General features: G+C 42.3%; 1 protein-coding gene across 3 annotated transcripts in view; it reads right to left on the bottom strand.

The window, feature by feature from the left end:
- Positions 1-314: 314 nt before the first annotated feature.
- The window catches only part of lef1 (lymphoid enhancer-binding factor 1), a 46,137-nt gene continuing 32,464 nt past the window's right edge, over positions 315-13,987 (bottom strand). The window contains exons 7-11 of one of the 3 annotated variants that reach the window (XM_017463323.3): positions 13,577-13,739; positions 12,878-12,985; positions 10,787-10,835; positions 10,024-10,081; positions 315-1,822 (exon numbers count right to left, since the gene is read on the bottom strand). In XM_017463323.3, coding sequence (XP_017318812.1) covers positions 10,047-10,081; positions 10,787-10,835; positions 12,878-12,985; positions 13,577-13,739 — 355 coding nt within the window. In that variant the 3' untranslated portion in view covers positions 315-1,822; positions 10,024-10,046. The remainder of the gene's footprint in view (positions 1,823-10,023; positions 10,082-10,786; positions 10,836-12,877; positions 12,986-13,576; positions 13,740-13,987) is intronic. The other 2 variants (XM_017463322.3, XM_053679868.1) reach the window with 2 other exon arrangements.

Here is a 13,987-nt window from a genome sequence, read left to right as displayed (position 1 = left end):
GTGACACTGGGGGAAAAGGTAACACTGCAGTTTAAATTATAAGCATTATTATTAAAGTGGTTTTTGACCTTGGATGCATGTAAATCTATTGTATGAGACCATTAAAACAAAAATTAGGTGCGTTTCAAAACCATAATAGCTTTAACCGCCGGTTTAATTTTTAAAAAATTTTACAATCAGAATGCACCTTTGCGGTTCCTTATCTCCATTAAAGACTGCATTCTCCGTACTCTCCAAGACCGCCAGCATGTATATTCTACTGGCGTGAGTGGTTTTCAGGTGTGAGGATCACGAAATGTACTGAAGAGAAAGGGTCAGTCAAAGATGCTGATTTATTTTTTTGTCTTTTTTTTCTTTTTTAAAAAGGCATGTAGAAACACAGTTCAAATTGTGACCACTTGGAAGCAAAGTGCTAAACCAAGATGACAGTGATTCAAAATGACAACGAATTAAAAAAATAGAAAGAAAGAAAGAAAGAAAGAAAGAAAATGTATCCAATAATACTAAAAAATAGAATGACAAATAATAAAATAAAATTAAAAAAACATGTTACAGAAATGCTTACATTTAATAAACAACATGGCAAAAAGACCACACCATTATCTAGCAGATAGAGAGGAAACAGAGGAACATCGCAATAAAAGAGACCGGCAAGTGCTGGGGGTAAATATATATATATCTGCTTCATTTGTCTGTTTAGAACAATAAAATATAGGCCTCTGAGTACCCACTCGAACACGCATGTCCTAACGCTGCCTGCAAAAATACCAAGAAGAGAGACATATCCAGACATTTTGCATTAAAAAGTACACATACTGAGCATTATTTTACATCTGAGCACTGGGAGGTCATTAGTTACAGTTCTCCAATGAAAGAAGGTCGTTTCTGCAAGAAAAACAGAACAGCTTTCCTTTCGCAAAGCTTATTCTCATATATATGTATGTATATATATATATGTATATATACACACACCAGTATATATATAAAAAATAAAGATGATAAAACAAAATGACTTAAAATATACATCGAGAAATGAAATGAATAGTTTAAAATACAAAAAAAAAAGCATTCAAAATGGAACTTGAACCCATAAAAAGTCAAAACTTTGATCCTTTTTTTTTTTTCTTTTTTTTTTTTTTTTTTTTTTAAATTTTGCACCCACTGGTTGAAATATGAAAGAGTCTTGAGAGGATGTTTGTGAGTCGAGAATAAATGATCCGTCTGACGTCTGAAGAGAATGCTCCTGAAAACCGGGCCCTGAAATGCTACATCATAGGGTGAAAAGTGAGACGGTGCTCTGGATGAACTGTACATACAGAAAACAGGGCCGAATAACTTAAAATAACTTAGGGACGGGTGTGGAAAGGCATGTGATTGATTTTCTTCCCTCTCTGCACGCGTGTGTGGTGATTTGTGCGTTTGGATGAAGACATGGATCAGTGCAATAACGTGGACTTTGGGCACAACAAGCTAAAACGAACATAATATCCGAATGAACTTTGTGTGTGTGTGTGTGTGTGTGTGTGTGTGTGTGTGTGTGTGTGTGTGTGTGTGTGTGTGTGTGTGTGTGTGTACTCGTATCTATGAAGGGCTAAGTATGTATAGTAGCTGGTCCAGGCGGGAAGTGATTGTCTGTGGTTTCAGTTCAGTGTCTCTACAGCAGAGGAGCACACTCGAGAGCTGGAGTCCTCCAAGAGTTCAGCGGGGGGAGTCAAGAGGTCGCAGAAGGGGTCAGAGGTCATCTAACAGGCTTCCATCTCCAAAAGGGCCCCCGCAGCTGCTGGCTTCGCTTTGCATGAGGAGAAAGTAGTTCGTTTTCCTCCTGTTTGACACACAAAACACACACTGGATGAGTTTCTTGCCAGTGTAGCAGACAATCCTTTTTTTTTTTTTATTTTTAAACAAAAAAGTTCAGCAAAAAGCAGACTTTCTTTTACAGTATACAGTACATGCTTTTGACTTTGATATATCTGTGACTCAAATGAGATTTAACTTAAGCAACTTATCCACTGCTGTGGTTTTCCCATAAGATTATGCAGACTTTTGCATCTTTAAATCGTTTCATTCATATGCACTGCACAGCAACTCGTAAAGTATTAAAGCCTGACAATGTGAAGTGTGAAGTAAATCGAACTCTCAGCATTTGATCGATTATGACCTTCGATAAATCAGACTTCCAGTGATGCCTTATTCATAGACGATGTTCCCAACAGTGATATACAGGTCAAACCGGGGGACCTTTTCCCAGGTTAATTAACTATAGTTTTCAGCCAATTCAATACTGCTTCAGGTATTCATATTTACATATTTATGGACAGGTGGGAAAGAGTATTCGGCGCTCCTATTGATGTCCTCCAACCTTGAAAAGCATCAGAAAGATCGTTCGTCACTCAAAATCATCCGGAAGTAGAGCGTTAACCTGACCGGACTCCCACGCGTGGTAAAGAATTCAATGGTACTGGCTCCATTGCACATATCGACAGGCTTTATGGACTTATATGAGTAGTGCATCAAATGGAATTCCTGATCAAAGGAAGATAATAGAGGAGCAGCGCTCCCATGAGCTGAGGTAAGAGTTTCAGAAACAAGTCCACTGTTCAAAAGCGTCTCTCTCTCTCTCACACACACTTTATTACTTTACCATGCGTGGAAGATGTGCAGGTTATTTTCCCAGAGAGAAAGGGATGGAGAGAGAGAGAGAGACAGACAGACAGACAGCCAGAGAGAGACAGGCAGAGAGTCATAGACAGACAGAGAGAGACAGACAGACAGACACAGAGAGAGAGAGAGAGAGAGAGAGAGAGAGAGAGAGGGGAGGGCGGCAGAGACCAAAGCTTCCTGGTGCTTCTATTTACCTCCTCCGTCCCCTCTTTTCATCCCTGCACCTCAAAGCTCCCGAGCGGCCTATGCCCCCTTCCTGGAGCGCACTTTCCTTCCAGGCCACACATGAAAAGGTCTGGCTGCCCTTCCTGCCTGGGGCAGAGGGAGTGAGGGAGGGATGGAGGGAGGTTGAGACGGCTTCGCACTGCCCACCTCAATACAAGTGCTAGGATTCACGAGCTTTAGTGCTGCAGAATACCCAGTAACAAGTCGCAGGAAATGAAATGCTCCTCTGTTTTCAGAGCCCGCCACCTCTCACTCTCTCATCTGCTCTCTCTTTTCTTGGCGGTGAGGAAAGGCAAGGCAAAGCGAGGCAGGCTTTGAAGTGTGGGAGGTTAAGATAACTGGCACGGCCTTGGGTCCCTCAATCGGCCCGTTCACCTCCTGGGCCAAATCAAAGGGCCTGCAGCTGGAGCCGACACACCTCCCTCTCTGCTCCACTCTCCCACACTGGCGGTTTGGGTTTCTCTCCGAAAAGAAAAAAAAAAAAAAGACGACTCTGAAAATAAGCTGACCAAAAGAATCCCACATGCAGCGCGCAGGCTTTTTGGAAAGAGAAGATCTGTTGAGGTTACGAGGCCACAGCAGAGAGCTGCAGAGTACCTGCACAAGCCTGCTCGTAGTCGCTACTAACTTACATACTTGCACACAAAAAATGTCTGTAACGACATGGCTGAAACGACGAGAGGAAATAAAACAGATCAAAGTGTGTATGACATCACGGGCGCACTCTGGCAGGCAGGAGCGGGCTGAATAAAGTACTACGGACGGAGTGTATGAGAGTGTGTGCGTGAGCATAATCTGGGTTGTGTTAAGTCCAGCCAACTGGAAACCCCCCCCCCCCTCTCTTTCCCTCCCTCTTCCTGTCTCTCTCCTTCTCTTCTGACGCTGTGCCAGCGGCCTGGCCTTGCAATGCCTCGGCTAGGCGTTTGGTTTGGCAATGCCCTGCAAAGCAGCGAGTCCATAAAATCAAACGGCCGCTACGAGTAGGCCAGCGCTCGGGGGAAGCCGCTAAACACTGGGGCCCAGTAATAAAATGGCACCTGGAAGAAACTGAGATTTTGAACAAAGTACTTTGTTCTGTCAGCAGATCATCTGGCACAGACACAGTCACATTAAAAGGAAAAACCCCAACAATTACGCCTTTATAACTCCACTGCAACCACCAAAACTGGAAGAAAAAAATAAGTGTACGAGTGCGTGTACATGTTTGAGGCGGGGGTCTCCCTCTTACACATTGGTAATTGAGGATTTAGTTGAACCAGAGCCCAAAAGGAAAAGAATAAGAAGCATGTGAATGAAGGTAGAGCCTGCATGCACTGGAGTGAGGCAGGAAGACAATTGCTTCCCCAAAACTCAAGCATATGCTGGTGGGGGAGGATGGAGGTCAGCAGGAATAAGGATGGGTTTGGGAGGAGGAGGTTGTACGGAGTATGGAGGATCTGCCCACATCTGAGGTTGTGGTGACTGGGGGCCCCAGGGCTGCCGTGGCCCTGTGTTGCCAGAACCGAGGGCCAGAGCGGCACTATCAAAGAGCGGCACAATGACTGCTCGCCTCCATCGGCGGCAGGCTTCAAAGAGCCGCTCATGGGGGGAGGAAGGGGGGGGGGGGGGGGGGGGGTTCCGCCTGCATTCACAATAGGAGCCAGATTTAGAGAAACTCCATCGCTGGTCTCTGTGCATGTGTGTGTGTGTGTGTGTGTGTGTGTGTGTGTGTGTGTGTGTGTGTGTGTGTGTGAGAGAGAGAGACAGACAGCAAGAGTGAGAGCGAGAGGAAATGGAGAAGACATCACAACACACAGGGATGTCTCGACCCCTCTGATGTGCCGATAGCAGACTCAGCGTCTGAAGAAACGTCTCTGGCCTCCACCACTGTTTACGGTGCAGCTGTTGATGTTGAGTCATGCATTTACACAGGACCAAATATCAGAGAGGATAATTATTGGATCGGATTGGAGAAATCTGATGCGCTTTATACACACGTTATTTACTGGCGATGTTGTTCCTCGCATGCAGTCATGAAATCCTTATGCCAATGTTAAACATGCAGTGTTTATTTTTAAAAAGAAAAAAGTGTATGTACATGCTACAAAAGCTCTTTAAGCGAAACCCTTAAAGAATCTACATAGAACCCTTCAACCGAATTGATCCACAGAGCCCTTAACCCCTACCCCCTTTTTTTTTTCCCCTGAAGGGAGACTTATAACAATCGTATAGTTTCAGTGACGTGGGTCAGCTAGCACTTTAAATGATTCTACAATTTGTCTCTATGGTGGAACTGTTAAAAGGTTCTATACAGAACCTGGCAAAAATTTATTTCCTTTTCAAAAACCCTAGGGTTAGGGTTAGGGTTAGGGTTACCCTAACCCTAGAACGCTAGAGAGAAAAAAAAAAAGCTTAAGGAACCCTTTTACTAAGAGTGTACCTTAGCAGAAAAAATTACAGTATTTCAATGCAGCTGATCAAACTGCTTTATTTCATGCTTAGGTTTACATTTTTCTGGCCCGGAAATTAGCTCCACCCCTAAGAACATACATCGCTATTCAGATCATCCCTTTTTCATTAAAGCCACCCCAAGATATACTTGGTTTCAACCGAAGGTTATGATGAAGGTGTGTCAATGTTTTCACTAGAGGTGCAATTTGTTTTGCAAGCAGTAGAGGGCTCCAAAAACTACAAATGACTTCTTTAAGTTAAGCCACAATAAAATAACAGAAAGCGGTGTTCTCAGAGCAGCATATTTTTAACTGTTAGTATCATATCAGTATCATGCATCATCCAATACCTCATCATGAGACCTCATCGTATACAAAAAATCTGATTTGATTCATCCCTAACAGCAACATATAAGATAAGACCTGGGAACGGTACCACTGACTTCTCACACAGAGTTTCCACTTTTAGTTAGTGGTTGTGGTGAAGACTTTGGTGTAGAAAGCGGTCTCTAAATCAAGACTGCCTGAGCAACTTCCTTCAAAGCAGATTTCACCTTTGCGTGCACATTTCAATCCATCTGGGTAAACATCCCATTCAGTTATACCCGAGCTTGAAAAATGTCAGTCTGAGGAGGGTGGCCAGAGCACAGACCCTGCAGCGTGGAGCACAGGACAGGGTTTGGAAAGAGAAAGAGCTACAGCTGTGAGAGAGAGAGAGAGAGAGAGAGAGAGAGAGAGAGAGAGAGAGAGAGAGAGAGAGAGAGAGAGAGAGAGAGAGAGAGAGAGAGAGAGAGAGAGAGAGAGAGAGAGAGAGAGAGAGAGAGAGAGAGAGAGAGAGAGAGAGAGAGAGCGCATGAGAGGTGTAGAAGAGAGAAAGAAGAAGAGGGACAGACACAGGGAGAAAGACAGACACGGACACAGAGAGGCAAGTTCACTGCTTCATACAGTGTGAAAAGAGAAATGAAAGAACAGTGTCTATCATTTTAGTGCAGGAGGGATTTTCATTTTTTTTTTCCATTCTCCCTCATCAAAGGCTGACAGCTGACTCCTGCCCTCACATCAGAGGGCAGCGAGAAAGAAAGAGAGAGAGGCTGAAGCTTGCACTGAAACAGCTCTTCTTTTCATTCCTCAGAGCCAGCCCTGTATTCCACAGCACCCCTACCTCTATAACTTTCCCACACTTCCCCCAGACGTGCTCACTCTCCCTCTCACACACACACACACACGCACACAAGCACACACGCACACACGCTCTCTGAAATCCCTCAACAGCCGCGCCCAGACTCAGGGCAAACCTTACCCAGCAGCCTGCCAGCAGCAACAACAAACTCTGGATCCATCCTTTTTCTTGCAGCTCCATAAAGTGCCTCTCTCCATGTACTGATTCTGGTACTGCAACCAAGACCTGGGATCAGATTCCAGGTGGCTACAAAAGGAGTGTACTCAGACGCGTTATAAAGACTCGTACTAATGCCTTAAACTGCTCATTAACACTATTTATATAACCCTATCACAGCACTGAATTCTCAATTCCCTTTGGTCAGTAGGTGCTGATTAAATTTTCCCTAAAGCAGCACATCTGGCAAATCGCAGGTTTATATTAACGCGCTCTTTTTAATACAGTATTGCTTCTATAGTAACGGCTAATTCACAGGGACTTGTATGCTCGATCATGGTTATGTAATGTAATATATTAAATGGAATCAAAAAAATAGGTTGGTAGTTAGCAAAGAAAAATGTGTAATGGTTGATATGGTGGTGTTTATTTTACATTTATAGAAGGTGTCCCCAGTGTCAGCACTTTTTAACCGTCAGCAAGTTTTCCACCATGAGAAAGCGCTCTGAATTTTGTGTCTTACAAGAGAGTGGGGAAGAAAAGAAAAAAAAAGAAAAAAAGAGGTTGGTGAGGGGACTACTGTTTAAAGCTGCTATAACGTAAGTGATAACAGGGACAAACTTCTTGGACGTTCCACTTCATTAAACGCAACTATAAATGGTTAAAAGTAAAACGTAACAGTTTTTATTTAATTGGCAAACTGCTGTGGGATAAAAGGAATTAAAAACACTTCGGGACGTGCTGTTACATGTGAATAATCCGCTTCGTGTTTGGCTGCATCACACCACACGGTCATCGTTTATTTTCCTATAACACCATACCCTGCTGGGTTTTATTCCCTACATACCATTTCTCCACCCTTCTAAACACACATGGGGGGGGGGTAAAGAGAGTGGAGGCCACGTGTGTCCCTGCACAGATAATAAATCTCAAAGCAAATCAGAGGGTCATTAAAAACAGCACGGCCAAAGACAGGCCAAGGAGGATGGATAATTGAGAACACAGGAAAAACTAAATTATTAGTAGTAGTAGTACTAATAGTATTAGTATTTTTATTTTAACTCTCGAGCAGCCTAATATGAGTTTACACACACATCCACTGTCTGCTTCTTTGCAAATTGAGTCACAATAGTGACCCCACCCCCCCCAAAAAAAAAAAAAAAAAAAAAAAAACAGACTGTCATTCTGAGATTTTTGGGTCATGATGGAAAAATAAATAAAAACAGCAACAAAATGCTTTGTATCCATCTTCAAAGGATTATGCAGAAACATTTGATTCAAAATGGCTCCAAAAATAATAAAAGCAATGTTTCTCTAATACAAAAAAGTCACTAACTTCTTGTCTATGTAAAAAGAGATATATATATATATATATATATATATATATATATATATATATATATATATATATAAAAAAAAAAATTAACATTAAATGCAACTTGATATACGCTGTTATAAACAGTCATGTTACATTCCTTGCAAAAGAACAGGAAGGCAGATAACAAAAATAGACAAAAAAAATAGACAAATAAGTTCATTTAAAAAAATGTTTTCGGGATCCTACGCTAAGCTAACCTCAATACAGCTCTTGAGATCTGCATAAATTGAGGGCTTTCAGGGTAGCAGCAGTATTCTTGGTATTATGCATATTAGTTTAAGGCTGTCACAATGAATCAGCGAGGGTGTCCATCCCCCGTCTGCTCGGCACTGCTAATTATTGGATCAGGGATAGACGGATTTCTCGCCAGCGGCCCCCGAGCCCGCGAAGAAGAAAAGCTGAGGAGAAAAGCGTTCCGATTTGGGTTCAGAGCGAGCCACAGGGTCGCGAATCGATCGACCATAAAACCTTTGTCTGGTGGCTTTCGTCCCATTCGCAGAGCAGATTTGTCACATCTGCGTATGTTTCGCTGCAGACAGAGGGAGCGGAATAACAGGATACAGTGGTAGTTTATAGGAAATAGACAGACAGAAGGCCCTCTTGCTTGATACTGGCAAGGGTTGCTTTTACTTCTATGGACTTTTGCCTAATTGAAAGAGGATCACTGTCTTGTTTCTAACATTCCACATAGCCAAAAAGTCCAACATACGCAGAAACTGCGGGCAAAACCTCTCTCCATTCATGATGCTCGCCAGATTACACATGTGGGCCATGTGGGCGGATAGGGAGAGATCTGGGTCTGTTCTTTTAGACCAGCCCCTCTCTCTCTCTCTCTCTCTCACACACACACACACACACACACACACGCTGAAGGCTTGCTCTAGATCTGTACTCGAGATTTTAAATAAATAAATAAAAAAGATAAGAGCAGGACTAGGACAAACTTGTGTCTGCGTAAATAAGGATATGTATAACACAGATGTGGACAGTTTTGCACAGATTTTACAGATGTCTTCTAACAAAATCAAAGTGTCACTTATCTAAATGTGTCATTTATCAGTTCAGTGTAACAGTACCCATAACAGGCACTGAATGTGCACTTTTGTTTGATTTTGTTTTAAAGAACAGACAGAATTGAGGCAGCTCTGGGAGGGCAGCTCTAATTTCAGGGCCAGAAAAATGTAAACACAAGCCTGAGATGAAGAAATTAGTAAGCAAGATATATTAGTATTAAAAGGTATCATTGAAATTACAGTTATACCAGGTCGAGAACCACTTTAAAAATGACTAACTGCACCTTTAAACTGAGCAATACCTGTATGTGTTTAAAAAAAAAAAAAAGAAATCAAATAAAATGAATGAATAGACACAGTGGACTGGATGACGCACTACATCTACGCTATATGGCCAAAATTATGTATACACCTGACCATCACGTCATGGCTGCCACAAAGTTCGAAGGTCACAATTGTTTAGAACATTGTTGTATGCTGTAGCATTACAATTTCCCTTCACTGGAACTAAAGGGCCCAAACCTGTCCAAGCATGACGATGCCCCTGCGCACAAAGCGAACTCCATGAAATCATCGTTTCCAAAAGGTCCATGTTGAAGAACGAGTGCACAAAGCCCCTGACCTCAACCCCACTGAACACCTTTGGTATGAACTGGACTACACTTCAGTCTTTCTCACATTACATCAGTGCCTGACCTCACTATTCTTCTTGTGGCTAAATGGACACAAATCCCCACAGCCACACTCTAAAGTCTGGTAGAAGGTCTTCCCAGAAGAGTGGACAACTCCATATTTTTACCAATGATTTTGGAATGGGATGTTCAACAAGCACATATGGGCGTGAAGGTCATAATACGAATACTTTTGACTATATAGTAAGTCTGGTTGGTAGAACATGAGTGTACACAAACACACTGGTAAAGCTTTAGGATTAGTCTGTATTAAGAAACAGTTAATATAGGGACAGGGAGGGCCTCTTACCATTGCTCAGATGTACGCCGTTTTCATTCTCTGGGCTGTACCTGCAGAAAATGGAAGTCTTTAACAAAAAGGGGGGATGGTTGCTTTAACATTGTACCTTCACTGTGTAGTCATACAAAAATCAACTGATAAGCACAGAGAGAAGACGAATCAGTTATCTCTATTAATATACATTCAGTGCATGTCTTCTCCTCTAGCCTATTACACAAGTGCTACTATACAGGCCTTTATATCAGACAAAAGCATATTGACTGCTATGCAAATACACAGAACAAGTAAATATGAATCAAAGTCACTAGTGTTGCTTTGTAGAAGTCGAAAGGACAGGGCAGAAAGAAAGAAAAATTAAAAAGAGTTCAAGCTGGAGGGAGTTCAGTCTTATCAAAGAATGGACAGACTAATCCCAAAGACTGTGAGTCATGTGGAGGAAGTGACAGATGGATGGAGGAATGGAAAGCATGAGTGACGACAGGAAGTGTGCCGCAGCAGTACTAGCACAATCTCTGTACAAGCTTTCTAAACCTGCATTAGTCTAAATGCTACCTAACAGCTTGCGAAGGGTCCCTGAAAATGCACTGAAGTTATAAAACTCGTATAAAGCACGTGTGTTTATAATGAAATAGTTGAGAGTAGAGCATGCAGCACTGGCAACATGGTCAGAAACCAGAGGTTGTACAGTACATTCGCTGAAAGACGGGAGCCAAATGCAGAGGAGTGGAAAAGAAAAAGAAAAAAGCAAAGTAGGCGAGTGGAAGATTTTTACCTGAGGCTGATTCCTGGAGCTTCTCCCTCTTCCTTTTCTTCTTCTTTCCCTAGAAAATATCCAGAAAGAGGCTTAAAAATACAGCTCAAACCCTCCTGACCACTCGAGATTTCATGTTCACCAAACACTGAATGTACGTTTCTTCTTCAACCCCCCCCTTTATCCCTCTTTACTTTACCTGATCCAATCTTCTATATCTGTGGAAGTGTTAAAACATTCAAACACATCTCACTAATCCTTCTACAAGACATTAGGACCTAATGATCAATCCAAAAGTTACACACAAGAATAAAATATCTGGTCTGCTCTAATTCCATGAAGATCACTGCTCTCGAGCCAGAAGTCAGGATTGGTTGGGGATTTGTAGCTTACCATAAATCCCCTAGCAGGGTGACTATAGGTATAGATCGCTCAGTGCCGTCATTTTGCGGTCCAATATGAGGCGTGCTTTGGTTGCCTGCTGTAAAAGTCTGATAATCCACTTATTCAGCAGCTAATCTGTGTATTCTAGCTGTGGCTGGCAGTGCCATGAAACTCCGAGCAGTGAACGAGCGTGCATGACAGAGCAGGGACGGGCTCATAGTGCTTAGCGTGGTTAAATACAGCTGCGTGGCCGCTGCTAATGCAACCAGCAGAGTGGAAAGTTCATCCCTCTTTGAAGTGTTTCTTAGCCTTGTGTGTTCCCACTAGCTTGGTGACTAAAATGTTCACGTCCATCATTTCCTGAATCGTATCACTGCTCGAGTAGAATCTCTCGAGATTGGCTGATTAAAGTTAAGGGAAGGACTCCAATGTATTGCAATGCGAGAAGCATAAGGCTTGTATAATATTATGCAGAATAACAGACTGCACCAGTATTACTAGATACTTGTATAATGCTATGTAGAATAACAGACTCTAATAGTATTACTATGTCTAGATTGCATTAAACCACAACATTTTGAATTCTTAAAACACGTTGAATTCTTAAAACTAATTGGTCAGTAGGTCTTGATTCATTTCCTATAGCAGCTCTGACAGTACAGCCAACTAAAATTCCAATCACAGGTTTATATTCTTGCTCTACTATGTTATTGCTTCTGTAGTAACAAACAATCCCCAAACAGATGTGCTGATATGTAACAAACAATAACCTATTTGTGAATTTTTCCACAAGGATGAATTTAATGTCTATGGAAAGAGTCTCCAGTGTCAGCACTTTGTGACAGCCTGTTGGTCTCCTACCACTGGACATTTTTCCGGACAGAAGAGTTGGCAGTTTGGTGTTTCTTACCAACATGACGATTAGCATTCTATTTGCTATTGGTCTAAGAAGAATTAAACTACACCACGGGATGTGCTGTTATTGGAAAATGTATTTATTATAGTAAATATGATCTAGTGCTCTCCAAACTACACTATTCAGTCCTGCTCTATGCACCATTTGTATTTTTCAGCACTTTAGGATTGTATCTGCTGTGCCACCTCTACTTTCTATTTTTGCATGTCACACCTGTGAGATCAGCGACTAAGTATTTTGTTATAGTGCACCGGGTATGATAAACAATAAAACCGAATTAAGATTAATATGATATAAAGCCTCAAATAAGCACTTCCAGCAAAATGCAAATGAATTGATTGTATGCACAGATTGTATGTTTGTCCCTGCAGAGCCTTTAATGATGAGAGGCATGTGATGGTTGTATTCCAAAGTGAGATTTAAAAAAGAAAACAAAACAAAAAAAGAAAAAAAAAAAGAAAAAGAAAAATCATCATTGGTGGAGTGAGCATAAAACGTTAAGTCTTTTTACTCAGTGAGCACAAAGCAAAAATGATGCAAAATGCTGAATTTCACCACACTTTTTAACATGTCTTTTTAAAAGATTATAGAAAGAGATGCCTATTGTGATTATAGATGATAAGACCAAAATCACTGTATAAGAATCAACGCAACATCAACCAAACAAACATTACCTAGTTAAGGGCCTATGTAAGTCAGACTGGCCTAGTAACAGATGTCTATAGCCGTCTTGGAGTGGTAACACGCATACATTGACAGAAGCTCAAAAATACAAACACTGGCCACATTTCCCAGCATGTATGGATACTTACGTAATTGTCTCTGGCAGACCAGCCTGGGTATAACTGCATGTGGAGCTGTCGTTCCTTGCGGGCTAATTCATAATACTTTGCTTGCTCTTCCCGAGATAAAGCGTGCCACTGTTGGGTGCAAAGGGAAGATTAGAGAAAGAAAATCAGAGTCAGTCCATTACTTGTGAGCTTTCAAGTTCCCAGCAAAGAGACTCATGCTAGTGTTTTGCCACAAAATCCTTTGCCAAATGATTTGTATTTTGGAGAAGGGATAGGTGGGGGGGGGGGGGGGGGGCAGCGAGGGAGAAACACGATGAAGAGATTAACTTGCACAGCGAGGGAAAAAGGGGGTGGAAAAAAAAAAAAACTTTGATTTCATATCAAAACACTGGTTCCAATTTAGCGGCGCTTTACTTCAAACCATGTCAGCGGGCAATTACCCCACACAACCGCAGAACGGTGCTTTGCTGTGGCTGGCTGCCTCAAACTGCTCAGGCTTTGGTTAAGGCATTAAACATGCTCAGCGGTTCCTCTTTTTCCGAAACGAGGAACACGTCCTGGCAAACCTTAGTGCTGCTCGGCTAGTCTGTGCCAACCCCCCGCACAAAAAGCACTAAATTTCACAAAGCGACAGCTCTTGTATCCAAGTATCTGTTAAATGAAATGAGACATCGTGCTAGTGATGAACGGCATATGGTGGACTCCAACTTCGATACATACCCTTCTGCCTAGGATCTGGTTGATGGCAGCGCTCTCCTTCAGCGTGCACTCGGCCACCACGTTAGCACGCATCTCTTTCATGTAAAGCATGAAGGCGTTGAGCGGCTTCTTGATGTGAGGCCTCTTGGGCTCCTGCTCCTTTCGCTGCTCGTGCTGAGGCTTCCTGCAAGAATTGAAAAGCACTTACAGAAAGTTTGGAATCAATAAAGAAACAAAACAAAACAAAAAAACATGGGGTGTCTTGGGGGCGGCGGAGGCGTCAGTGGGGCTGCCGCCACAGAGACGGCAGCTAGTGTGAGAATAGCAAGCGATTGCTTTGGTCATCCAAAGCAGAGCTGCACGACTCACTAGCAGAACGCCTTTAATCACGTCCAGTTGGGTGCTTTCATGCAGAGAGATTACTTCACCAGT

Source organism: Ictalurus punctatus, chromosome 3 (genome assembly GCF_001660625.3).
Source record: "Ictalurus punctatus breed USDA103 chromosome 3, Coco_2.0, whole genome shotgun sequence".
NCBI classification, from domain to species: domain Eukaryota; kingdom Metazoa; phylum Chordata; class Actinopteri; order Siluriformes; family Ictaluridae; genus Ictalurus; species Ictalurus punctatus.
This window is presented reverse-complemented; position numbering and strand designations above follow the sequence as displayed.